Source organism: Lissotriton vulgaris, chromosome 3_1 (genome assembly GCF_964263255.1).
Source record: "Lissotriton vulgaris chromosome 3_1, aLisVul1.2, whole genome shotgun sequence".
NCBI lineage: Eukaryota > Metazoa > Chordata > Amphibia > Caudata > Salamandridae > Lissotriton > Lissotriton vulgaris.
Genome location: NC_141689.1, coordinates 1,666,410,995 through 1,666,438,929, shown reverse-complemented (window position 1 = coordinate 1,666,438,929; position 27,935 = coordinate 1,666,410,995). Strand labels below are relative to the sequence as shown.

At 44.5% G+C, this 27,935-nt stretch overlaps 1 protein-coding gene across 1 annotated transcript in view; it reads right to left on the bottom strand.

Annotated features, from left to right (window-relative positions):
* Nucleotides 1-27,935, bottom strand: part of ALPK1 (alpha kinase 1) — a 383,577-nt gene that overhangs the window by 134,180 nt on the left and 221,462 nt on the right. The window contains exon 5 of the mRNA XM_086962134.1: nt 3,072-3,270. Within this exon, the coding sequence (XP_086818260.1) occupies nt 3,072-3,270 (199 nt within the window). The remainder of the gene's footprint in view (nt 1-3,071; nt 3,271-27,935) is intronic.

Below are 27,935 nucleotides of genomic sequence, written 5' to 3'. Positions count from 1 at the left end.
TTCTGTTTATGTATTAAGGTCATTATAAAAATGTAAAGTATATTGCAGTATATAGATATCCACTAGGTGAGTGGAGCTGATCGTAGTTTGGCATGTGAATAACCATCACAAAAGAAGTATGGACATCATGTAATATGTATATGGAAATGTTTATGATGTGATATGATGCAATGTTACCAATAAAAAACAAGCTTTAAAAAAATATTTATCTATTACTGTTTTATTGTTCAGCAACCGGTCCTGAACTAAGTGCCAGGATGGGGCAGGGCCAGCACTGCCCAGTGACAGCGGCAGGGAGCTTTGCGCATTAAAATGTGCATGTCTGTTTGGCCTGCCATCTTGGGACGGGCAGCCAGACATGTGCATCTAAAAGTTCTCTAGCCTAGCTGCCTTAGACAGCTAGGTTAGAGAAAACGTAGGCCTCCAGTGCTCTTAGGTGCGCTGGGAGAGCCTGCCTATCCAATCCTGGCGCTGCTTTCATGCTGTGAAACCAGTGCCAGGATTTGGTACTGCAGTTTCCTGCATCAGGAGCTTCTTGAAAGACACAAGAGAGAGGAGAATATTGTGCTGCGGAGGTAAGTGAATTTATTTTTGTGTGCCCCCCCCATACCTACCCCGCCCACCACCCTCAGTACAATCCAACCACAACTGGTAATGGCTAGGAAGTGTCCTCCCATTTGACCTGGACATGTGCAAGGATTGTAACAGATTGTCAATTAATAGTGGAGCGGTATTCCCAATATCAAGCATCAGGCCAGGCAGAACCGAACGCTTCCCTATTGGTCATAACCTCCTGCAAGATAAAAAAAAAATGGCTAAGAGGGCTGAGCCGCTTACACTGTTACTTGGCAGGAGAAGATAGCAATAAAGTGGCCAAGTCAAAAAAGGCCACAGAATATCACTGGATAAGAGAGGTAGGGGAGGGTCAACAGCGGATGAAGTCCAGCTGAAGATGATTCAGAAAGGTGAAAGATGGCAGCAGACCTGGCTTACTGGCAACTATACATATATAGGCTAATGCTGCCCCCAACATACTGCCTCCCTATATTTATGATTAGAGGCAAGCACTACATTTGAAATTGGTACATTTTAGTTGTGTACCAATATAACTATGAAATCATAATATGCTTATTTTTGCCGGAAATGAAAATTGCTATGTGTGGTTTGGACAGTGTCTAAAAGGCCTCACGCAACTACAATAAGACAGCACAGTGGTCTTCAGTGGTACCAGCACTAAACACAACACAGAACAGAACAATGATCCGACTGGCCAAAAATGATTCTTGGCCACCGCAACTCAGTCATGGAAAAACACATGTAACTCTGTAGAAAGACACCTTCAAGACTTCCAAGGACTATACTAGGCCATGCAAATGGAATAAATGTGTTATACAAATGCTGATAATATAACAAGACTAAGAAACAGCTGTGGTCTTCATTGCACAAGTATAGTGCTATCCAATGAAGGACTGGGAAAATGTTTGAGCTCAGGACAGAGAAGCCAGCTGGTAACGGGTGAAAGAACTCCTCCGGTGGACACCCAAGGGAAGTTTTTGAAATGACTTCTTGCTACAGGTGAAGTATATTTTACAAATCTGTAATTAACCAGGAAACATTCGGGAGCGAAGACTGCAAATATCACGGTGCCCTCATCTTCCAGCCAACCAAGCAGACTACTGAAGACTCTTCCAATTATTTCACATACTCCATCCCGTTTAGAATCTATGTACAATACAGAGGAAGGACAAGGCGTGAGTGCTCCCTGGTTTTCAAAGTCAATATCTCTCAAAGTGAAATAAAAATCAATCAATCATATTCAGTTTTTAAAAGTTTGTTAACCCGTACTTTTTCATATAGATTGTCCTTCTTAAATTAAAATCCACCCGTACTAGCTGCAGTTTGATAGTCTTCTTTTTACATTTTGCTCGTGAGCTTTTTCACCCATATGGAGCAGATTTTGCATAACAAGCAACACATCACAAATAACATAAACAATGTGCACAGCTTCAAACATTGCTCATGTGCTGGTGGACATGATACAGGGATCTTTATCAAACCCTAAGATAAGTGGGAAACTGGTTGATCAGACTAATGTATCTTATTTTGTAACAAATCTGTGGTAAGTGCTGGAGTCTTGCATCTGAGGGGGCAGAGGGACCGATGTATCCAAAGCACCATAGCTTTACTGCAGACTTTACAGGTTTGCGACATTTGTGGGAAAATGTTTTACAGTCAATTATTTAGAATTGTTGAGGGGTAAGGATTGGAGCTCTGTGGCTGAGTTTCCTAATTAGAAAACGAGGGGTGCCCATATATGCACCATAATGTATGGGGTACATGGTAAGAATTTGTTAATACAGTTGTATCTTAGCAATGTAACAAGTCTAATATTGTGCATTTTTATCCATGTCATTGTGAAGAGCCAATTGTATGAAAAACTATTTCTCCTGTTACGTCTATACATATTCCAACATACTTGTAATAGTGTGTTTTTGTCATTGAAAGTGGGATGGAAACTGTCTTCAAAAATGCCAATAACATTTTACATTGAGATAGATAGATAGATAGATCGATAGATCGATAGATCGATAGATAGATAGATAGATAGATAGATAGAAAGATAGATAGATAGATAGATAGATAGATAGATAGATAGATAGATAGATAGATAGATAGATAGATAGATAGATAGATAGATAGATAGATAGATAGATAGATAGATAGATAGATAGATAGATAGATAGATAAGGAAAGTGGCAAAGGAAATTTGTTAGAGAACAAAACCTCTAATGAGAATTTTCCACACCCTTACACAAATTGCAACAGGTATTTTGACAATGTAACCCCTCTCTTCTAGTCTTTGTGTTGGTAAGTGGAAGGATAGTAGAGGCTTTGAGAAGGTAATTCTTTAATTATACAGGTGTTCTTCCTACAATAATGCTACAATGCTTTATTAGTGCCAGCAAGAATAGTGTACAAATGCCTCTAACTTAACATACCATAACAATAAAAACATTCCCTCTATAAAGTCAAATGAAACAAAGCAAAGACAACAATGAGAGTTACATCACCTGTATTTACAGAGACACGGGCTTGGCGAATGACCACCTGTGGTGCAATAGGAGTCGAGGGGCTTCTTTTGTGCAGGCCCTTTGCCACCCGCAAGAGATTTCTGGAGGCATCTATCCAGTACAGAAATCGATCTGTCAAGAACACAATGGCCGCTGCTGTAGTATATTCTTTGGCCATAATCGAGGCTTTCAAATAAACCTGGATAGGATAATAACAAAGAAGATATGCCTCTTAAATACCAAGTGTCAACGAATCAACGAGGAAACCATAAAATCTCATACATAAATAGCACTGCTAGGATGGGTGTTTGTCCTAATGTAGGTAACCTCTCTTTAGGCGTTGCCAAAAAACTCACGTGAGTGACGGGGGGAAAGATGGTGCTGGGTAAAGATATTTGTCCCACTCACAAAGCTGAAATGAAGGCTGCGCCCTTTTTTATTTTTATTTTCGTAGTTACAAATTGCGTGTCACTAGAAGGCATCCTCAATGTTTGCCTCACATTGTGAACAGAGGAAAGTCCAAAGTGGTGATTAGAGTTAATAGTACTTTTGAAAATTAAACAACATGTACTAGCAGGAAGCAACCCGGGTTTGTGATCACCGCTACGCATGTGCCAAGCAGTATCAAAACCAAAGTAGTCCATGCAGATTACTTTGGCATTTGTCCTGAATCCCTTTGGCACTAGAAACAGGTCCAGCTCTAAAACCTACCTGAATCCTGTCCTCCAGCACCCATTCCATTTAAATGTTCCAAACTCATAGCAGAATGGAGGCACAATGGTAGTCAAACATCTAAAAGGTAATAGGAGGAATGCTTGCAATAAGTATAACCATTGACAATCTCTCAGGTAGTATTCCGAACCATTGTTCTTTGGCCCACCATGCCACCTCAGATTGGACCCAGCCATTAGCAAATCAGCCTTGGCCCTGCTCCACTCGGAACAGTCCAGCCCGAACTGCCCGGCCAGGTCCTCTCTGAGCTGGAGCACAAGCAACACAAGACTGGTTTTGCTCAGGCTCAGCTTGCTTCCAGTACTGGGAAACTCATATACTATATTCAATCGTATATATTCACTCTTGGTAAAATCTGATGAGTGTGCACTACTTGGTTATCTATTGTGGCTCATAGTCTCATGTGTAGACTCACACAGGAACTTTGCTCAAACTACCATTCATGGGTAGTTGATGTCCCATTTTTCCGACTATTGCAGTTACTGATTAGTGGTGCCAACCCTTGAACGACTTACAGACCTCTTCATAGGGGTTCCTACCCTACCTATGTATCCTGCAGCTAAGGGTCCAGTATTGTCCATTTCCTGAGTGAGAACCAGGACACATGTTGCCCTTATGTACTCGTCGTGGGTCACTTGACGATTTCTACACCCACTGAAAAAATGCTGGTCTTTTTTCCGTGTTCGAATATAACATACCCGCCTCCTGATGATAACCTCACAGTAACCTGGAGGTCGAAACATCATCTGCTACAAATCTTATTCTATCTCTATTGGCCCAGCCCTTAAAATACCTTTTGGAATCGTGTGTCTCTTTTTAGTATATGCACTTGTCACTCTTTCACCATTTCTGCACCGCTCAGTTATATGAAATTTTCCGTATGAAAGATTTGTATTATGTACCTTTTTGTTTAAGGTTGATGTGAAATTCAATTAATCTGCATTTTTTTGTTTACAATTAATTTAAAATTTTTCACAGTGAATGGATGTGCATCCCTAAAATTGAGAAAGTGCTCTTGTATTAAATGAGTCTACGGTGAACTATTGTTCTGTAATATTTACTTTGCCCTGGGGCCTGGTGAGGAAATTGGGCTTACCCTTGTTCTTCTTTATGCCAAGATGAGTAAATAAGACAGATCTCAGGTGCATGGAGGTATACCTAATGCTGACATATGTTATAGAGAATACAAGTCAAATAGTTGTTTGGAAATCAGGAATAAACAACAGTGACACAGTCTCACTTGAAACGTCAGTACCCTACAACATGAAACTGTTGAGGTAAACAACATGGGTGACATAAATCGTAGGTGGACCGGTTTTGACACCCATAAGTTAAAAAAAAGGTTCAGCAACACCCAGAAGTTCTAAGAAAGATGTGAAGCAATGAAAGGGAAGTTGACGCAGGTAACAGAAATTAACCCCAAGGACAAGAAGCTAACAAGGCCAATGAGAGATCAACCAAGGAGACTGGTAGAGGTGTACCTAGATAATTAAGGGGAGTGATACTTCACGTGAAACTTTGGGGCTTGATATTTTGGGGCATCGGTATGTGCTCCAAAAACTGGTTCTATTGAACTGCTCATAGATGAGATACGTGTGCTCTTAGGCGGTGTCTGTATATTTCCTTCTTTGTACTCCTTTCTAATGCCTCTTTCAACATTTCTCCAGAGCAAAGGTGGGCACCCAGGCAAAAATGTGTTGACCATTTTGACTACTAATGTATCAAAAACGCGACTCATTTTCAAGTAGGCCTGCGTGTTACTAAACACACACAGCAGAAATGGAACAAAATCACTGACTCCTCTTTTCTACATTCCACCCCCTTAAAGTTGGGGACTGTAGCATTAAAACGGTTCGAGTAAAACTTTATCAGGTAGAACCAGAGCCAGTATTAGGTATGTATTTTATAGAGGCAGATGGCAAATAATATGGGGGTTTAAAAAGAAAGATTAACACGTTTTTGCTAAATAGACAACATGGGTTTGTTTTAGGCATTTTCATTGTTTGCGCCCAGCGCACCTTTTAAAAGGTGCGCGGGCGCAAACAATGACAATGCAGCCTATTACAATGTATGCGCTGCCCCCAGAGCAGCCACAAACCTGCTCCGCTGTGAAAACACAGAGCAGCTGCTCGGTCTTTTCACAGTGCATGCGGCACCTGCCTGCACTTAGTCAGTGACTGCACCCACCAGTGGACTACATTTCAAGGGACTTGGAGGTGGCATTTATTAAATCAGGAGGAACAAAGAAAAGGTCCCTACAGAAGATTAACTCAAAATGAATAAGAACCCAAGTGTAGTTCACTTATTACTAACACTGTCAGATTTCGCTTAAATTATCTAGCATGTACACATAAGCAAGTATTGAGAGCAGATGTAAACCATAGAGAGTGTGTTTTGTTAAAATATACAATTTATTACAATTCAATATTAAAAACAGATAGTATATGCAGTAAATACGCCCAAAAGTACAATTGTAAATACTTTAAAAACAGTTGACAATCACAATTTATTAAAACAATTCATTAAAATAAAGTTATTGATCACGAATATCACAGTTGTTCTTGTAGTCGACGCAGCGTTTCGGTGAATCGGTGATAACACCTTCCTCAGGACAAACAATTCTATAAAAGAACATTGCAATTAGAGACACGCCATGTTTGCGAAAAACTGGCATATTTTGCCTTATTCTTGATGACAGTTTTCTACATATTTGGGCACAAATTTTAACACATGTTTAGGGAAAGGTTAATTTTTTTTAAAAATTCCACAACACTTCCAACATCACTCTAAGTAAACAACACTGCGGGTTGTACAAACACACTGTCACCTGTGATGCGCAACGCAGATAACCCAAACAGTATCGAATTAATGACGAGCAAACATGCCGGGTAATTCCCCTCCCGGCTAAATCTACATGTCGGTACCTGAGAGCGTGTACTACCAAAAAAGAAAAAATCCACCTACAAGTAAATTATGGGGCGCTTTGCACATCGATAATCCGCAGTGTTGTTTACAAACACACACTATCACTAATGTGCGCGACGAAGATACTGAACTACAATTGTAGTTCGTCCCATAATAGACACACCAAATAGGAGAGGCGGAGCCCACAACGTCATGCTAATGACCTATTTTCCCGCGAAAAAGAACCTTTAAAAACAAAGCGGACCAGCGCTTTGAGACACACTAGGCAGATCGTCCTGGATACCAGACGCCGAGAGACCGCGAGGGGAGCAAGGAGGCCGATCCACAAATTGAAGGTAAGCTCTCTGATGAGGGCACTTTAGGAGCATCTTATAGTGGGATAACGGTTAGTTATAGCTCCGGATGTGGTTCTAAACAGCCTAGCCTTTGAAATAAAATAACATTGTTAAGTTTCATATCCCGTTAATCAGTGGGTCGTACTCCATGTGTAGGCACCATCAACCCCCCTTTTTTGTTTTTGTTTTTCGGTAATTAAAGTCCCCAAAAAAACAAATTAAATGTCTCCCTGAAAAATCAAATAGTATCACACTTCTGAAGTAATTCCTTCATCTTAAACTAATAAACCTCATTGGGTAAACGACAATTGAGGGTAATAATGAATAAGAATAATCTCGTGTAATATTTACACTACCCGCATAGATTGAAATAACAGGACTTATAGTATTTCTGTCCTTATGATACATGCATACAATATTATATTAAACTTTCACAGGTTGGATTGATTACTAACCTCGACCACAAAACAGGTTGTCGCCACGGACAAAATTGAAAGCATCCAGTGGCAGGCATTCGTAAATTGATTGAACACACCTTTTGGGGTAAGTGACACTGGGGTTAATGTTAGCTATAGGCTCTTCTCAGGCCTCTTCAAGTGGTCTTTAGCAAAGGCGCAAAAATTTCTAACATGCCAAAAGTAATGATTGAGCAATCGCATGCCATTGAGAACTTCCTATTCCCCCTACAGTGTTCATATTCACAATTCGGTGGCCCCCCTCCGGTAACCTCATCAAGGCTGATTTTCCTGACTTAAGAAGGTAAAATCAACATATATCAGTTGGGGTCCCCCCCAAAAAGATTAATTTGTCCATATATTAAAAATTTAAGAGGAAATGTGAAGTAATTATATGTATCTTTACATCAAGGAAATCGAAATGGTTAATTTAAAAATACCAGATGTCTGACTGAAGCTGACCAAGTACTCCTCGAAATTGAATCCGTGAGGAGAGTGTTAAAATAACACACAGGTAGGCTACAGGTATTCTATACCTTATAGCCCTCCCTCATGAGAACTAGTTATTCTCATTTGTTAAAAACCCAAGTGTATAGTCACATAAATAGAACATCTCTAAAAATGTACCACTTAGAGTGATGTTGGAAGTGTTGTGGAATTTTTAAAAAAAATTAACCTTTCCCTAAACATGTGTTAAAATTTGTGCCCAAATATGTAGAAAACTGTCATCAAGAATAAGGCAAAATATGCCAGTTTTTCGCAAACATGGCGTGTCTCTAATTGCAATGTTCTTTTATAGAATTGTTTGTCCTGAGGAAGGTGTTATCACCGATTCACCGAAACGCTGCGTCGACTACAAGAACAACTGTGATATTCGTGATCAATAACTTTATTTTAATGAATTGTTTTAATAAATTGTGATTGTCAACTGTTTTTAAAGTATTTACAATTGTACTTTTGGGCGTATTTACTGCATATACTATCTGTTTTTAATATTGAATTGTAATAAATTGTATATTTTAACAAAACACACTCTCTATGGTTTACATCTGCTCTCAATACTTGCTTATGTGTACATGCTAGATAATTTAAGCGAAATCTGACAGTGGTAGTAATAAGTGAACTACACTTGGGTTCTTATTCATTTTGAGTTAATCTTCTGTAGGGACCTTTTCTTTGTTCCTCCTGACTTGACTCCTTGTCCCCTATTTAACTATAGAGGAGGCCTCCCTTCATTTTGATTGGGCATTTATTAAATGACATAATACAAAGAAAGTGACTGATTTTCTCCAGAGAAAGTTTCATGTTAGAGATAATTTCAGACAATGGGGTGCAAGTTGCCTCATGTGAACCGAGAGAGTTTTTGAATGATGCCAGCAGAAAGAACAAGATATATGGTTTACACCATCCTCAAAGCAATGGTAAGGTTGAAAGCTTGAACAGATTAGTAATAAGTGTATCAAGGGACGGAAGTGTCAGGACTGTGAGTTGAGGATTCTTTGAGGGCAATGTTGAGAGCTTATTATAATACAGATGTGAGACGGCATCCCGACAACCCCGACCCGTACTCCCCCCTTCCCCGAACTCACCTCCTTCGCCACCCCCGGGACTGTATCCCCGGCCTCATTCTACCACCCTAAAGACTCGACCTGAGACGCCAGCAAAACGCCAGAGAATCACCCGCTTCTTTTCCCCACAGGGACCAACCAGAACAACGGGTCAGACAGCCTTAAATATCGCAGACTCCGGAAACCCCGCCCCTATGGCAGCGACAGCACCGGATAAAAGGGAGAACCCGGAAGTGCAAGTTGTCGGAGATTTGTGGCAGGAACCTCGGACTGGTGGATGCGAAGGTGAAGACGGAGGAGACGGAGAGCAGACGGCTGAAGCAGACGTGTGGACCGAAGAGTGGTGGAGTCCACAGGAGGTGGCTGTAGAGCGGCCGTAACTCAACGGGAGAGTTACGGCGGACCACGTGAGTGCCTTTAACCTCACTAATTCAACTCACTAGGAGTCCCCTGTATAGTCCTTGTAAATCTCCCCCTCTCTTTAGAATCACGTCCCCTGCACTGTATTATACTTGTATAGCACTGCACTGTTCAACCCGCTCCCCTCTTCACGTCCCGACCAAGCACCCTTTCTTCCTCCCGCCCCGTGTTCCTTCCTCCCGGTCCCTTCCTTTCCTCACTGCCTCGTTTTTCCGGTCCTTTCCCGCACACCTGGGTGACGGTGACTGCAGCCGAGATCCTACGAATAGGATAGGACTAACGGTCCCTTTTGTTTCTCTTTTTTTGCTCCCTGCCCTCCGTGGATCCTCCACGTCGCCGGAGCCGCCGTTGGACCCGCCGAAGACCACAAGCAGCAACGCCGGCCCGGAGTGGATCCAGCCCCGGACTTCCTCTTTGTTTTCCTTGTGTTCTACCCTGTGACTTTGAAATAAACCCCTACTATAGCACACTACATACGGCCTCCTCGCTTGCTTTTCCGGCCCGCTGTACACCCCCCCTCACATTTGGTGTCAGAAGTGGGATCAGCCGGAAGCATGGAGGCCGTTGTGAAGAAGATGGCGGAGTCCCAGGATCAGTTTGCCAAGCTGATGGAGCAGTTCCTAAAGACGGCCGAGGACGACAGGGGCCAACTCCACGACGTCTTGAAGGGTCAAGGGACCGCCCACGGAGAGACCATGGAGAAGTTAACAACGGCCCTGGGTCAGCAGAGACCCCTAGCCTCCCTCCCTTCAGTGGTGCTGCAGAAGTACGTCCCGGGGGAAGACCCGGACTACTTCTTTACTAACTTTGAACGACTTGCCCAAGCAGCCAACTGGCCAGAGGACCGCTGGGGGCAATATTTAGGTCCCCTTCTCACTGGCGATCTACAAGCCGCATACCAGCAGGCCAACATACAGGGCACCACCCCGTATGCCGATATCAAAAGGTGCGTGTTGGAAAGGCTTGGGATCGACGACGATACATATAGACTAAAACTACGCCAAGCCAAAGAGAGGCCTCAAGAGAATCCCCGGGCCCTCTCTTTCCGAATCAAGGATCTTGCAAACCGATGGCTCAGGCCAGAAAACTCAACAAAAGATGAGATACTTGAGAAAATCTATTTGGAACAGTTCCTGAACTCTTTACATCCTACCACACAGCGGTGGGTGAGACAACATTCCAGACTCACCCTAGAAACCGCCATTGAGATAGCCTCCGCCTTCAGCCGGGCCCAGGAACTCCAGCGGGGCAAGGAGGAACATCCGCACCGAGCCTCGAACGCCGGTACATCACGGCCTCTCCGACCCCTTCTACCCCGAAGACCAGAACCCACACCCCTGTTTTCCTCCCCGGTTGTGTTCCGCCCCCCTAATCCAGGACCCCAGTGTTATGCCTGTGGTGGTTACGGTCACATTGCCCGGATGTGCCCGCAAAAAGAAGAGCCTATGGAGGTCGGACTTGTAAGGAACTATCTATGCAACCCTCCGGGCACCACACCCCCAGCCTTTCATTATCCGGTCTCTATCAACGGCCAACGAGTCATGGCCCTGGCCGATAGTGGGTGCCGGCAGAGCGTCCTGAGACCTCAAGATCTGGCACATCCAGTCAGTCCTACGGGGATGGTGGCCATTCAGTGCGTCCATGGGGACACCAAACAATACCCCACTACCCGGGTGTGTGTCCAGCACCAGCATGACCCCGGCTCCTCCCTCACCATTGGTCTGGTTCCCGCTCTCCCCGAACAAGCCATTCTGGGGAGTGATTATCCGGGACTGCCTACGCTTCTCCAGGACACCTCAAACTCCTTGTCTCAGTGGTGGAAGGACGCTCCTTATTCAGGCCAGAACAACCCCGCAACGATTCCGAAAACCCAAAAAACCAGAAGCCAGAAGAGAAAAGAGAGGAAAGAATACGTCAAAGCGTTCCCCGCTTTTACTGATGACCATCCTTGGCAGACGGATAGGGAATTCCGAGCGGCCCAGCAGGAAGATCCCCTTCTTCAGGAAGCGTGGGGAAGGGCCCTCGAACACGAAGACCCTTTGCAAGTAGGTCCCTATTTCTTTAAGAAAAACGGGTTGCTGTACAGAAAAGGTGGGCCCCAGCAGAACGCCCAGTTGCTTATCCCAGGTCCCTTCCAGGACAAAGTCCTCTTTCTTGCCCACAGCCACCTTCTGGGGGGTCATTTTGGCGACGAAAAGACCAGTCAAACCGTTTTAGAGAAATTCTTTTGGCCCGGGGTGTACCAGAAGATCAAAAACTATTGTCGGGAATGCATTGTATGCCAGAAAAACAGCCGACATAGACCTCCCAGAGTGCCGTTGCAACCCCTTCCTCTCATAGACGTCCCTTTTAGCCGAATAGGGATGGACATCATAGGACCACTCTTGCCCTCCCGTAGTGGCTGTCGCTATGCCCTGGTCATCGTCGACTACGCCACCCGCTTTCCTGAAGCCATACCCCTGAGACAACCCACTACCCAAACGATAGCCAAAGCCCTGATCTCCCTGTTTTCCCGGGTGGGGTTTCCCCGGGAAATCCTGACCGATCAGGGCACACCTTTCGTTTCGGCCTTAATGAAGCAAGTGTGCGCTGAACTGGGGATAAAACAAATCCGTACTTCGGCCTATCACCCGCAGACGGACGGATTGGTGGAGCGGTACAACGCCACCCTCAAACAGACCCTCAAGAAGCTCTTGGGCCTGGAAGCAAAAAGGTGGGAGGACATGCTACCCTTGGCCCTCTTCGCCATCCGCTGCAAACCCCAGAGCAGCACCGGCTACTCACCGTATGAGTTACTGTATGGGCGTCCCCCGCGTACCCTGCTAGATATGGCCCAAGAGGCCTGGGAGGCCGAACCAGATCGCACTCGTCCGCTCCCGGAATACCTTGAGAACCTGAAGACTCACCTCTCGATGATGCGGGACATAGTGAGACAAAATCTCGAGAACGCTCAAGAAAACCAAAAGAAGCAGTATGATAAAGGTACCAGGCCCCGTGAATTTGCTGTCAACGACTTGGTACTCCTCATGATGCCCTCATCGGACCAAAAACTCCTTGGACAGTGGCAAGGGCCTTATACCATCCTCAGACGGGTAACCCCGGTTACCTACGAGGTTGAGATAGACTCTAACCGTGGAACCTCCCAGATATACCACGTAAACCTGCTAAAAAAATGGGAAGGACCCCGTCCCGTGCTACATGGAAATCCCGATCACCAACTTCTCTCTTTTGACTCCTGTGTTGATCCAGAACTGACTCCAATACAAACCCAGGAATTACGGGATTATCTGGCCCCCCTGAAAACGGTCTTTTCCTCCTCTCCGGGTCGAACCAACATCACAGAGCATGCCATAGAAACCACACCAGGAAAAATAGTACGCTTAAGGCCCTATAGACTTCCCGAGGCACGCCGAGAGGTCATACGACAAGAGATAGCCGACATGCAGAAGATGGGAATCATAGAACCCTCAGTGAGTGACTGGAATTCACCAATCGTCCTTGTGCCCAAACCGGATGGTTCGGTCCGTTTTTGTATAGACTTTAGGGAGGTCAACAAAGTCTCTACCTTTGACAGCTACCCCTTACCCAGGGTCGATGAAATGATCGAAAGAATAGGCAAAGCAAAGTACATATCGACCCTGGATCTATGCAAAGGGTATTGGCAAATACCCCTCAGGGAACAGGATAAAAAGAAGACCGCCTTTTCTACCCCTGAGGGGTTGTACCAGTTTTTGGTTATGCCCTTTGGTCTACATGGTGCCCCCGCCACCTTTCAGCGCGCTATGAACCGCGTCTTGAGACCCCACGCACAGTACGCTGGCGCGTATTTGGATGACATCATCATCTTCAGTGACAGCTGGCCCCAACACTTGAAACATCTATTCGACGTTGTCTCCTCCCTAGGGTCCTTTGGGTTCGCCATTAACCCCGCCAAAACAACCTTGGCGGCGAAAACGGTTAAATACCTGGGGTACCTTCTGGGAGACGGAGTAATAAGACCACAAGAAAGCAAAACAGCTGCCATTCGGTCCCTTCCCTTCCCCCACACTAAGAAGGATCTCCGAGCCTTCCTCGGGCTTCTCGGATATTATCGACGCTTCGTGCCAAACTTCTCCCAGAGAGCAGCAGCCCTGACGGATCTGCTAACGAAAGCCAATCGATCCGAGGAGAAGCTACGGAATCCCTCTCCCGAAGCCTGGCAAGCCTTTATGGACTTGAAGGAAGCCTTGACCTCCAGCCCTGTCCTAATACCCCCCGACTACTCCCGACCTTTTATCCTACAAACGGATGCCTCCGATCATGGGTTAGGGGCGGTGTTATCCCAAAAGGATTCCCAAGGTGAAGAAAGGCCTATTCTGTATGTCAGCCGCAAGTTGTTCCCCCGTGAAAAACATTACGCTGTGGTGGAGAAGGAAGCCCTGGCCATCAAGTGGGCGGTGGACCATCTCCGCTATTATCTGGAGGGCAGAGACTTTGTCCTCTACACGGATCACGCCCCTCTGGAGTGGATGGCCCGGAACAAAGGTCAGAATGACAGAGTCCTCAGATGGTTCCTCTCCCTACAGCCCTTCCGCTTTACGACCAAGCATAGGAAGGGATCCGAACAGGGCAATGCGGATTTCCTTTCGAGATACCCTGCGTCTCCCTCCCCTACAGGAAGGACAGCTAGGGAAAGGGGATGTGAGACGGCATCCCGACAACCCCGACCCGTACTCCCCCCTTCCCCGAACTCACCTCCTTCGCCACCCCCGGGACTGTATCCCCGGCCTCATTCTACCACCCTAAAGACTCGACCTGAGACGCCAGCAAAACGCCAGAGAATCACCCGCTTCTTTTCCCCACAGGGACCAACCAGAACAACGGGTCAGACAGCCTTAAATATCGCAGACTCCGGAAACCCCGCCCCTATGGCAGCGACAGCAACGGATAAAAGGGAGAACCCGGAAGTGCAAGTTGTCGGAGATTTGTGGCAGGAACCTCGGACTGGTGGATGCGAAGGTGAAGACGGAGGAGACGGAGAGCAGACGGCTGAAGCAGACGTGTGGACCGAAGAGTGGTGGAGTCCACAGGAGGTGGCTGTAGAGCGGCCGTAACTCAACGGGAGAGTTACGGCGGACCACGTGAGTGCCTTTAACCTCACTAATTCAACTCACTAGGAGTCCCCTGTATAGTCCTTGTAAATCTCCCCCTCTCTTTAGAATCACGTCCCCTGCACTGTATTATACTTGTATAGCACTGCACTGTTCAACCCGCTCCCCTCTTCACGTCCCGACCAAGCACCCTTTCTTCCTCCCGCCCCGTGTTCCTTCCTCCCGGTCCCTTCCTTTCCTCACTGCCTCGTTTTTCCGGTCCTTTCCCGCACACCTGGGTGACGGTGACTGCAGCCGAGATCCTACGAATAGGATAGGACTAACGGTCCCTTTTGTTTCTCTTTTTTTGCTCCCTGCCCTCCGTGGATCCTCCACGTCGCCGGAGCCGCCGTTGGACCCGCCGAAGACCACAAGCAGCAACGCCGGCCCGGAGTGGATCCAGCCCCGGACTTCCTCTTTGTTTTCCTTGTGTTCTACCCTGTGACTTTGAAATAAACCCCTACTATAGCACACTACATACGGCCTCCTCGCTTGCTTTTCCGGCCCGCTGTACACCCCCCCTCACAACACCACACAGTGTCACAAGTGTAATGCCTTTTATGGCATTGAGGAGAAGGGCTGTTTGTGACATTTTATTTCCCAGGTGGTTGTGCAGAGTTAAAGGAAATTTAATTGTGTTGTCAAAGGACAATGTGGCAGGATTATTGCGGATGCCAAGAACAACATTGTGAGAAAACCAACTGAAAAGTAAGGACATGTATGATATGGTTTAAAGAACCAAAAGCAGAGTATGGGCGAGATGTAGTATGTGTCATGATGTGCAAGACTGTAATAAAAAATAGTTATCTCAAGTTATTCACGGAGTGGTAGAGATTCGCTCAAATGGTTTTTCTTTGAAGTGGGTGAATAGACAGTGATGGAATTGCAAATGGGTTGCCAAGGTGAGAAATGTTGAAGATGCCACTTCCATCGGTAGTCATCCTGCAGAAGAACACTGTCAAAATAAAGCCAGTCATATGACACAGGGTGGAACTGTGAAAAAACATGGAAGAGTGTACAGTCGACGATTGAAATGTCTCCCTTCCAAGTACAAAGACTTTATTTTGTCTTGAAACTAATTTCATGTATGTCGGAGGAATTCACTTTGCATTAAATTCTTGTAACTCATTTCCAGTTTCTGATTCTTTGCATGATTTACAATAACAGTTTTTACATCATTTTCTTTTCTTTTCGTTTGTTGCATTTGCTTAGTTGTTTTTTATGATTATTTGTTTATTATTTCTCAGTAGTATTTATTTATTTTTTAAACTTATAAGGCGCAAACAGCTACCCAAAAAGGGTTTCCCGGCACCTAAGAGCACAGCATCATGGATGGAATAATACAGCAGAGGTTGTTCAAGATAACTGATCGAACAACCAGGTCTTTATCTCTTTACGGAACCTGCAAAGACTTCCCTCCTTTCGTATGTGAAGTGGTAGTGTGTTCCAGATAGAGGGACCCTGATGGGCAAAAGATCTTCCTCCCATCCTGGAGAGCTTGAATCTAGGTACACAGAACTTTTCAGCTGATTGAGATCGTAGGTTTCTTGTTGGAATGTAGGGATGGGCTAGTGTCTGAAGGTATTTAGGAGCGGTACCTGCTTTGATTTTAAACATGTAGTTTAGGGCCTTAAATCTAATACGATTTTCCACCCTCAACCAGTGCAGTTCACGCAAGTAGGGGGACACGCTGGTGTTTTTAGGTATATAGCAAAGGAGTAGGGCAGCCGCATTTTGTACAAGCTGCAATCTCTTTATGACTGCCTTGTTTGCACCCAGGTACAGGATGTTCCCGTAGTCAAGCCGGGATGTAATTAAGGCATTGACTACTGTTTTTTGCATGGGGATAGGCAGCATCCACAGGATCTTCTTGATGGTAAAGCAGAGACCCACTACTTTGCAAGTTTGTTGCTTCATGGACAGTGCATTGTCCAGAATTACTCCCAAATTTCTTGCATGAGGCACTGGTGTTGGAAGATCAACCATCTGGGCAGGCCAGTGTGATGTACTCCAGAGATCTGGCTGCTTGCCCAGAAGGAGGATCTCCGTCTTGTCTCCATTTAAATTCAACTGGTTAGTTGTCATCCAGTTGAAGATGTTCAGGAGACCATCTTTGAGAAGGGACGAAGATGACGATTGGGATTCGGACAATGAAAAGACAATTTGTGAGTCGTCTGCATACGCCATGAAGGTGAGTCCCACTTTTTCCACTAGGTCTGCTAAGGGTCTAAGATATAGATTGAAAAAGAGCGGGCTGAGGATGGAGCCCTGTGGTACTCCATGAGGGGAGTTGAATGTCCAGAGCATGCAGCAGCAGATGCTATTTGGTATGTCCGTTGGCTCAAGAAAGATCTAATCCATTGCAGGGCAGCTCCACAGATTCCGTTTTTTTCAAGCGTGGTGAGTAGCCTTTTACGCGACACAGTGTCAAAGGCTGCGCTTAAGTCGAGTAAAATAAGCGCAACCGTATGACCGTTGTCGAGGAGTTTCCTAAGGGTTTCAGAGACTCCCAATAGAGCAGTTTCTGTAGAGAAACCCGCTCGGAATCCTGACTGGGTAGGGTGGAGAAGGGCGTTTTCTTCTGAGAAAAGAGTTAGGGCTGAGTGCACATGTCTTTCCAGACATTTGGAAAAAGCTGGGAGAAGTGAGATGGGCCTGTAATTGGCTAATTTTTCCGGATCTGCTGTGGGTTTTTTCAACAGTAGGGTCACTATGGCATGTTTCCATAGGGTAGGTACTGTGGCTAGCTCTAGAGATGAGTTTAAAGTGTCTGCAATAAATTCAAGGGCGGGCGTGTCCAATAATTTTATTATATTGATAGGAATGGGATCCTGTGGAGAGCCAGACCTGATCGACTTCATAATGGAAATAAGAGTATTGCTTGTAATGGGCGGCCATTTTTGTAGGGTCTGATTTACGGTCGGAGTGTACTCCCATTCTTCCTTCGAAGCAGTGTCAAGATTGTTCTTATCTATCTCAATGATTAATTTATCGATTTTATCGGAGAAAAATTGGGCTAGGTCCTGACATTGCTTCTCATTTAGTGGGCGTGATGGGGCTGTAGTTTGAGCTCCCGCAAGATCTTTGACCGCGTTGAACAATGTTTTTGCTTTATTTACAGCTCCTGTGATGGTATTGGCTACATACATGGCACGTGCTTTTTTACATGCGGTATGGTAGAGATTTCTAGCTGTATGATACCTAGTTTTTTTGTCAGGGTCGAAATCTTTACGCCATACTCTTTCAAGCGCCTTACATTTGGTTTTTTCCTCTTTGAGTGAGTCACTAAACCATGGGGCGGGGGGCGATGTCTATTACCCTTGGTATTGGGAGTGGGTAGACAGGACTCAGCCGCATTGATAAGCCATAGTTGGGTGGCAGTAGCAATACTTTCCATAGTTTGGTTCTTATTGGGCGGGTTCAAACTGAGTTCCATGTTGAGTTTAGAGATATCTAAGGATTTCCAGTTTTTCCTTAGTGAGGCCGGTAACATATTTTGGTCAGTGGAAGTAATGAGTGGTTTGAGAATAAATTTAATTAAAAAATGGTCTGACCAACACACAGGAGTGGTGTCCTTCCAGGTAAGTTGTGGGAGGTTCGACAATAATGGGTCAAGTAAATGTCCTGCCTTATGGGTAGGTCCTGAGTTAAGGAGATGGATATTTAGTGCTGTAAGATCTTCTAACAAATTGGCACATATCGTATTTGATTTGTCTTCTAGATGAAGATTTAGGTCTCCGATAATAGAGAAGTTTTTTGATGCCAAAAGAAAAGGGGTGATATAATTGGCCAATTCATTATTTGATGTTTCTTGTTCATTAATTTTATAGGTTTTTCTTTGTTGTTGTCGTTTGGGAAGAAGGAGGTGTGTTATAGTTGTACTTAGTGTACTACTGACCATTTGAGTTTTCTCATCACATGTTGGATGAGAATTCTGGAATTGTCAGACATGGGTGAGCACTTGGAGTTTGGTCATTGTCACTGGGCTGTTATGACGTGTTGGCTGCCGTTGCCATGGTATTTAGTTTCCCTAATAACTGTATCTGCTGATGACACGAGCCTTGTTCTTCTTGTGACTGTAAGAAATATGTTTTAGCAGCCATTACAGGACTCTGGGACATGGTCCCTGCATCTTGAAATGAATTAAAAAGAGAAATGTAAGTTGGCAAGGTGAGCAAATCCTGATCATAGGGGCATGTCAAGCGGTCCCAAAGACATCCACACCACTTGATTGGCTGGCCACAAGATGGACAACATGTTGTGGCAAAAGTTACCGGACTCAGGGACATGGTTTCAATTAAAAAGCATTACAGTGAAATCCTGTTTTTGAGGGACTAATAAGAAGGGTCATAGCAGATTTTAGTTACAATTAACATCGTTTGTTAGTGGTACCATAAAATTGTAGGAATTATGAGGTGTTTCCGGGTGATTTTAACCTGAGAAACTGTAGTAATCTCCTATGAGCTTCTGGAGTGTGGAGTGTTGTGTTTGTTCATTCCACATTCCTATCGTTCCACTTGAGTCAGTTGCTGCCGACTGGCCAGAGGGACAGCCACGTTATTTCACTCTTGTTATAACTTAATAAATTACTTATCTTAAAGATTAATCTAAGTTGTGTTTCAACTTACTACAGAAACGTATGATCCTCTGCTTGGATCTGATGACCCAAGTTTGCAAGAAAATGGTTTTCTCGCTAGGTTTTTCCATTAAGACTATGGATGGTGCTCTAAAAGCTTAAATGAGACCACATTTACCATAAGTTCACACTATCTTCCTCAGCCATGAGAGACAATTGCCTGATATTCTGACTAAAACATGTACTTCCAACATGAGCTCCAGCCTGTCAGTTGATTCCCCAGTGTCCTACTGCAGCTACACTACAGTGTTATAAAAGGAAACTCGTGTGCTGAAATTATGTATGTATGACAAAAGTGTGCAAAAAAACAGGACTCCTGAAGGAATTATTTAGGAAATTTCAATGCTTTGAGATTCATTGGTTGGTGAGATTCAGTCAGGGATTTCAAGAACATAAATTTGAAGAAGAATGCAAATTCAGTTGGCACAGTTTGAAATGAAGAGTGTCCTCTATGCTGGAAGTATAGTACAAATGTTGAGTAAGTACAAACCTTTTACAATACTAACAACATAAATATGTTACAATATGTTTTAATGCAGTTTGTCTTTTATTTTGTTAATACAAAGATACAAAAAAATAAAATGCAACCGATAATTCCAAATAATATGTAGGGTCACTTGGTCATAGATTTTGCAACATGGTCACAGAGACATCAAGTAATGTTTTTTAGATGACTGACCTTGTATATTGTGGATAACAGCTCAAACTGATTTAACAGACGCTAGGAAGAGAGCAAAGGTGCTATTTTATATAAGGTATAGATGGTTGATGCGGAGCGAATGTCAACATTTCAGTCTCTTACAGAAAAAAATCCATGATATCCTCTTCTGGACAGTAATTTTAAAACAAGCATTTACAATGCAACGGTTTTGCCTTTGGAAAAGTTAGAGCTATTGGCATTTTGTAAATGACAATTTTTTTATTTATGTTTTCTTTTTGAAAACCTATAAATAAATGGCATTGTCATTTACAATGCCAATAGCTTAATCTCTCGCAAATGCCACACACACCCACACCCACAGAGAGCCCCCCCACACAGAGCCACTCCACACAGAGCCCCCCACACACACCCACAGAGCCCCCCACACACACACCCACACAGAGCTCCCCCCACACACACCCACACAGAGCCCTCACACACACTGTGAGCCACCCACACACCCAGACAGAGCCCTCCACACACCCACACAGAGCCCCCCCACACACCCACACAGAGCCCCCCCACACACCCACACAGAGCCCCCCACACACCCACACAGAGCCCCCACACACCCACACAGAGCCCCCCACACACTGCGAGCCCCCCTCACACACCCACACAGAGCCCCCCCCCACACACACACACTGCGAGCGAATCTGGAGGCAAGCAAAGGCAGGTGAAACAAGCAGGGTAGGTGAGAGAGCCCCCCCCCAGAGAAAAGGGGACAGATTAGGATTACAGAAATCAAGCAACGTCAGAGGAGGGTCAGAGAAAGCAAACAAGGACAAGGCAACCAATTGGAGACTTGGCAATGAACCTGTGGCAAGCATGGGCAGAAGAAGGTCAAAGAAAGCAAAAACTGCCATGTTTGTGCTCTAGCTACCCCTAATAGAGAAGAAAGCCAAGAAGGTTCTGATCATGGTCGGCTAAAATCAGAGGTTGGTGGGGACAATACTGTCCTTCTTGTGTAAGAGCTGCAGTCTCTCACATGCCAGGCCACTGACCCTGCACACACACAGAGCTAGCCCTGATTGTACATGTACAGACGAAGAAGCGCCATTTCCTGATTCAAATAGAAGCCTAAGTGGCCCTCTCTGTTAGTTGACACACAAGGGAGAGACCCTGTCTGTTCCTGTGTTAAACATAAATAGGTAGCCTAATTCATATATACACACTGAAGCACCACTCCGCTTCTGAGCACATCCAAAGGTGTCCTCCCTGCTCCTCTACCCAGAAGGGGCGGGATGTGGCCTAGTGGCTAAAGCTGCAGCCTGCCGATTTCAGAACAGGAGGGTTTGCAAATGCCCCAGCCCCCAATTACCACACAAGCATATTTGGATATGGATTGTAAGTATGGAACGCCCACAATTTTCAACACGTAAATTTGGGTAGGTCAAAAAAAATGTCCTTGAAGTAAGTGGCCAATACACATCAGAACTTGGTGTCTGGTGTGCAAAGCAAGTAATGCCCCAATGTAAACATCATACCGTTTGTTAGGCGAAAACTGCCTCACTTAAATTCCACTCTCAAGAATATCGGATTTTAAAACATGCAATAATTATCGGAATTCCACCTGGTCCACGCACAAATGAATGTCACAGTGCTGCAAGTCCAATAATTGCATGAGGCATACAATGTTGTATTCTGGCAACACATTTTATCTTTCTAATGCAGATGATATCCGTGTGTATGTATTTACACAGTAGGGTGTTACTGCAGCGATTTATGCACAACCTGCAGGGGATGGCTTTCTCTGACTTTCTTCCTAAGACTGATTTAAACAAGCAACGAGGGACGAGCCACGCAAAGACGGCAAACAAAGACGACAGGGGGGCAGGAAAGGCACGGACAGTGGGAGAGGGGGCGGCAAAGGCACGGACAGCGGGGGGGGCTGGAAAGGCACGGACAGCGGGAGGGGGGGTGGGAAAGGCACGGACAGCGGGAGGGGGGATTTTAAAACATGCAATAATTATCACAATTCCACCTGGTCCACGCACAAATGAAGGTCACAGTGCTGCCAGTCCAATAATTGCATGAGGCATACAATGTTGTATTCTGGCAACACATGTTATCTTTCTAATGCAGATGATATCGTTTGACAACGATCTGTGGAGAAGCTACCGGTGAGCAGTTGATAATGCGCCTGTAATTAGAAAAGGCAGAGCTGTGAAGAGACTCCTGGTAAGCTGTCGTTAATGTGCATCTGTTTAGAAAGGCAACGCTGTGTGATACTAATTTGAGGATCTGGCCTGGGCCACTGCACGCGGCCCCCGATCCCCCACTTCAATGAAGAAACAGCGATTACACAGCCGGGCCTGGATAATACCTGAAACAGTCTTGAGTGTAAAAGCGTTACTAAACAGTGTGTGGGACGCCACTTCTCTACCGCAGCCAACCCTGTAAAAACAAGCCACAGTGGCCAGCTGGACGGCAAACAAAGACTACAGGGGGGCAGGAAAGGCACGGACAGCGGGAGGGGGGCTGGAAAGGCACGGACAGTGGGAGGGAGGGGGGGAACGGCACACGGTCTGCGGGAGGGGGGGGCAGGAACGGGCACTCACCTGGACTTCCTCCGGCGGCGGTCGGCCACAGAATGAACAAAATAAACATGGACGCGGAATAAAAATAAACACCGCCCACCGCCGCATGACGATTTCGAAAGGGGCGGAAAGCCTAAAATTTGCAGGAACGCCCCCGAATCTGCTCTCAGGATGATGAGCAGATGTCTGTTCCAATGCCTAGCCTCCATTTATGGAGCTAGCCAATGGAAACAGAGGCGGGGACCAAAGCCACTCTACTCTTCTCATAAGGTTTTCCCTGCAGCTGCGCAGTGCGCAGCTCGCTAGTCAAAACCTAAAAAGAACACTTGTATATGTGTACAACCAAATATTTTGGATTTTAAATGGGGTTTCTTGGAAATGTAGGAACCGCTATAATCAATAGATAATGCCTGTGGCAGGTCTTGTGTTTAACAATATACAGGTGTATCATAATCACTGTAAGTCATCTTCATCAGCAGCAGCAGATGAAGAAGTTACAGCAGACAGCATAGCATGGGAGTTCTCCACCGTGAGGTTCATCCTTTCCATTCAAAGCTTATGAACTCACATATTATATCACTCATGAAGCATATGACATCATTGATAACATCAATGGCATCTTAAATTACATAATTAATGACAACACTGTGTATGGCGAGGGTGCAATTTATAGCAACTTCAGTTAAGTACAACTGGTGATTTTCCGTTTTTTTTTAATGTAAACTGCTACTTTTAAACTGCTATGTTCACCTCACTCTAACATCACTTTAACTTTGGCTTTTTTCAGTAAATTTCTAATTTTTCCCTGTAAAGTAGGCTATTATTACCAGACCAAACTATAATGTCACTTTAACCTTTGTTTTTTTCAGTGAAAATATATATGTGTGGGCATTTTATCTGCTCGGAATGTAGACATTTTACAAAATCTTGCCCTTTGTAAAATATGTGTCTATAATACAGACCATTTATTTACCCAACACTCTTTTAGTATAAAAGAAGCTTTTGAGGAAACCTGAGTCCTTTCGCATCGCAGTCCGGCTTTCACTGCCACACAGCCCTGTTACTCATTTGTGTTTACATGGTTTCATGCTCCCAGGCTCGGCTCGTCAGGGTCTGATTCATTAGGCCGCACTCGCCTTTCTCCCGCCTCAGACTTGTTTTGTAAAACCCCACTCTTGACCTGTCACGCTGACTGGAGTTAAAGCGAGTTCCCATCCTCTGCCTGCCCTCAGAGCTGTGGGAATGTGTGTTCTTTCTCAACTTCGCACTTAACTAAAGGTAGCCTCCAATGCACCGATTTAAATAACTTTCACACACAAGTCAATCACCTCTTCCGGGTGCATCTTTCCCTCTAGACTCTTAATTTGACTGAGACCGTATGCCCCCCAAAAAAGTTGGATTAACTCTGATTTCACGGGATACCAAGGGCTAATAATCTTATTAAATGCTTTTCTTTCAAACAAGGGACAGCTACGCCCAGCTCGGCACGATAAAGTCAACTTCCCAACAAAGTCGTCATACAGCCATTTTCCACACTGCAAGCAGACCTCACAACACTATAAAATGGCGCAAAATGCCCATCTTCTCACATTGACACTAACAGGACAATGTAAATATATATAACTAGGCATTTTAAACACGTACAAAGTGACCACGATTCCTGCATTGCCAGTTTTATATAATTTAAGCAGATTGTCATCGTTAGCAAAGCTGTCCAACTTTACTTCTACATAATCAGTGTCATTTGTAAATAACAATACAATCAAATATAATTTTAAAAGTACCCAGACATTGCATCATAATATGGCTTATTGGTATGATGCAACATTAGCAAAGGCCCATCTATTTTTCTAGAATTGAAAGCTTTAACTTTTGTAAGGAATGTTTTTAATAAATTAACAAGGATTGTTAAAAAAAAAAAAAAGCTAAAATAAGATATGTGTACACTAGAAAGAAAATAACATCCTCTTGCAGCAAATGGGTCCATATATTTGCATATTAGACACAGGCGCTCATCCTTGGTCTGACTGAAACTAATAACCCAGGTCAAAATGTCACATTTCATCATTGAGATGAAAAATTGCTCAGCACCCACCCCAAACTACTGACTTGCTTTAGTACAATTCATATAATAACCCTGAAACATAAATCACCGATGAAGATGAAATAACGCTTCAAAGCACCCAGGGAAAAAGGCAGAGCAAAGTTTACAAAGTATGTCCGCCATCAAGATGAAACATTAAAGACGGTGGTAACTTGGTGGGGGGTGAGGGCTAGTGAATGGCCCAACAGTAGTATGGGACCAGGATTTTAGGCCCATGTGGCCTGTGACCCCTTGATATGCTTAGTGCAGCGGGGCAGCTGCATTTATCGACAGATGTTTCGGCAATAAATAATTGGTATGGTCTGTGAAGGGGCGCGTCTACCTGTGGAGAGGGTATAATGTGGAAAACCCGGCCTCGCTATTACAGGCGCATTAATCTCCCATCCATCCAGGCTTCTCGGGGAGTTTACTGCAGGTGCTTCTTCTGGGAGAGCGCGTATCCCTGGAAGTTAAAGCGCTTTATGTTGGTTGGAAGAGGTTCAGCCTTTGCTAAACACTGATATTCGAGGTTACCGGCACAATAAGGAAAAAAACAAGCCCTGGCAAGCTCATAGCTCTGGCGTTAATAGGGTAATGCATGCAAACACAGACATCCACAAATGCTCATCATATGTACAAATGCTGTTAATCACATTAAAACTCTCCTTTAAGCATTGTCAAAGCTGGGGAAAAATAGCAATAGGAAAATCTGTGTGCAGTGATCTGCATGCAGGGTATGAATGGAAGGTAACTGGAACATCCCGGTGTTTGGGAGATCCTTTCAATAAACTGGCTGCACAAACTTCATATTTAACAGCTTTCAAAGGAGCAAATTCAGCAAAAGGTAAGTCTGGGACGTATGGAACAGTGGGCAAGATTTATAAGAAAGGCTAACGAAAATTCAAGCAAGCGCCGCAACATACATGAAATCCTAATAAATGACACCCTTAAATCATTCACAGACCAGACCACTGAATTCCATCTGCCTCAAAAACAGTTCTTAAAATACCGGCCACTAAGAAACAGCCTAAAAACTCAACCGAAGCCACAACCATGGACAGTTCCATTCTCCTCGCTACGTATCTTCCTAGAGAAGTAGGGTCACTGCAAAAAATGGATCTCAGGGATATACGATTTATTAATTACTAAACTAATTTCTGCCCCAAGTGAACTCCTCTTGCTATATAAATGGTAGGGCCAGTTGCAGATCTTTTATTCCGAAACTGATTGGTCGCACTTCTTTCTGCATACTCATGATAGCAGCCATAGGGAGGCACCCATCAAGGTCAGTTTCTTCCAGACGCTGCACGAATGGCACTGGACTCCTCATAATGTTCTTGAAACTAAAATATCAGCAACAGACGGCTGCTGGGGTGTCAGGAATCTGGAGGTGACATCTTACATATCTTTATTTTTTTAACTCTTACGGTTTTGATATTACAGTAAATGTAAATGTAAATTGATACTTGTATAGCGCACTACTCACCCGCAAGGGTCTCAAGGCGCTTGTACGAATACCGCTGTGGAACCCATCCTGGCTTTCCCTGTGAGGCGTCCACTCCTGGGCACCCCCAAGGTGGAGGCCAGGCATCCTTAGCGTTGTGGGGGCCGTTGTGGAGATTAAGCAAGCTATTGCCCAGAGTTGCAGAGTGGGACTCCATGATTGGAATAGGCACCGAGGCGAGAATTATCAGGTCCGTGGAATTGTGAGCCCAAGACCCGCCGAGGTGGGGAATTGAACCCTGGTCCCGGGCTAGACTTCTGCAACAGGGTCTGCCGCTCTAACCATTGAGCCACACTTCTCCAGTGACACCTCATTCTGCCCACATTTCAATTGGAAACAGTTCCTGCAACCATGCATGCACATATACCCATGGTAAAAGCCACCCATTGAGGAATTGCCTCATTTCCGCTCTTGCCCTACCCTCCTCCCCTGTTTTAGTATACTAGATCGTACCTAGGATTTAAAAACATGTACTGATTATTCTGCCTTTTTTTCTATCTGGTTGATGCTATTTGTTGCTCTCTATAAGCATCGGACAAAACGTATTACATCTGTTTCTCTTGATAAGATAATGGTCAGATGTAAGGATACTTTGGATCATGACTTTGTATGTCATGTTATGCGTAATACGTACAGTATATGTTGATGTAATATACCAATAAACATATTCAAACTCAAAAATACAGGAAAATGGACTCTAGTGTAACTGATAGAAATCAGCGTGAACACCAGAATAGGCCATAGAGGGAACTGGGTACATTCACCAGAGGACCTGTCAAAAGAAAACATCAAATTGTATAATGTGTTTGGGGACAACAAATGAGTTCAAAGAGCTCTAGTTAGGACACTGGACAGAAGCCAAGACATTAGATGAAGCTTAATATTTTGTGTATAGTGACCTGAACAGTCATTACTATAAATTAGTAGCATATAGTTATCGTCACCATCGCATGGGCTTTAAAGCACTTGAAGGCAATGATCCTGACGACCGATCGCTGAATCTATGGTAGCTGCAAGATACAACAAGGCATGCTCTACCACACAATTCAAAGTTCATGTAGGTCTAGCAGCTTCGTACCATTCGTTTTCGACTGCCTCAGCATCCTTTTCTTTGGAATCACTCTATGGAGATGCACATCAAAAACAAATAGCATTTAAAATGTTATAAAAAAAAGATGCACCTTCCCGTCCTTTATCACTTTGGCTTTGTAATTGACCACTGATCAATCCTGATCTCAAATCCCTCAAGAGATAACAAAATAATGAATACTGGATGTTGATGCAGTATGTGGAATTGTTGGCTTTGAAGAGAGGGGTCCGACAGACGTATGCAAGTGTTATGTTTCAAAATGGAGTTTCACCTCGGCGTCATTTTATTCATGCAGCTTAAGCTTTTTTATTAGTCCGTCACTGGCAAAAACTAAGGGCCCCATCCAATGCATACTGAGGGGTCCGTGCCACTTTGAAGGGACTTTTCACCAGAAGTACTCCAACCAGTGTGGTAGATTAATTGTAAGTGAAAATGTGTAAAGTTCCAAGACCAAAATGTCACGTGGAGTCGGAGATATTTTCTTTTTCACGAACAAACTCAACCCACAACCAAGCAACCAATGCCCGTTAGTGCTGGAGGTTTTTTGCCAGCATGTGACAGACATTTGTTTTCTACCCTGGAGGACACCAGCTGGAAAACCAGCATAATAAGGCTCACTTTAAATAGGGTAACAATTGCAAAAACAACAAGTGATGGACTGAATGTGGATCAATGTCACACACTCCCCCAGTCAAAAGATCTGGGCCCAAATCCATCGTTTTTTTGCACTCCACACCACCCTGGGTT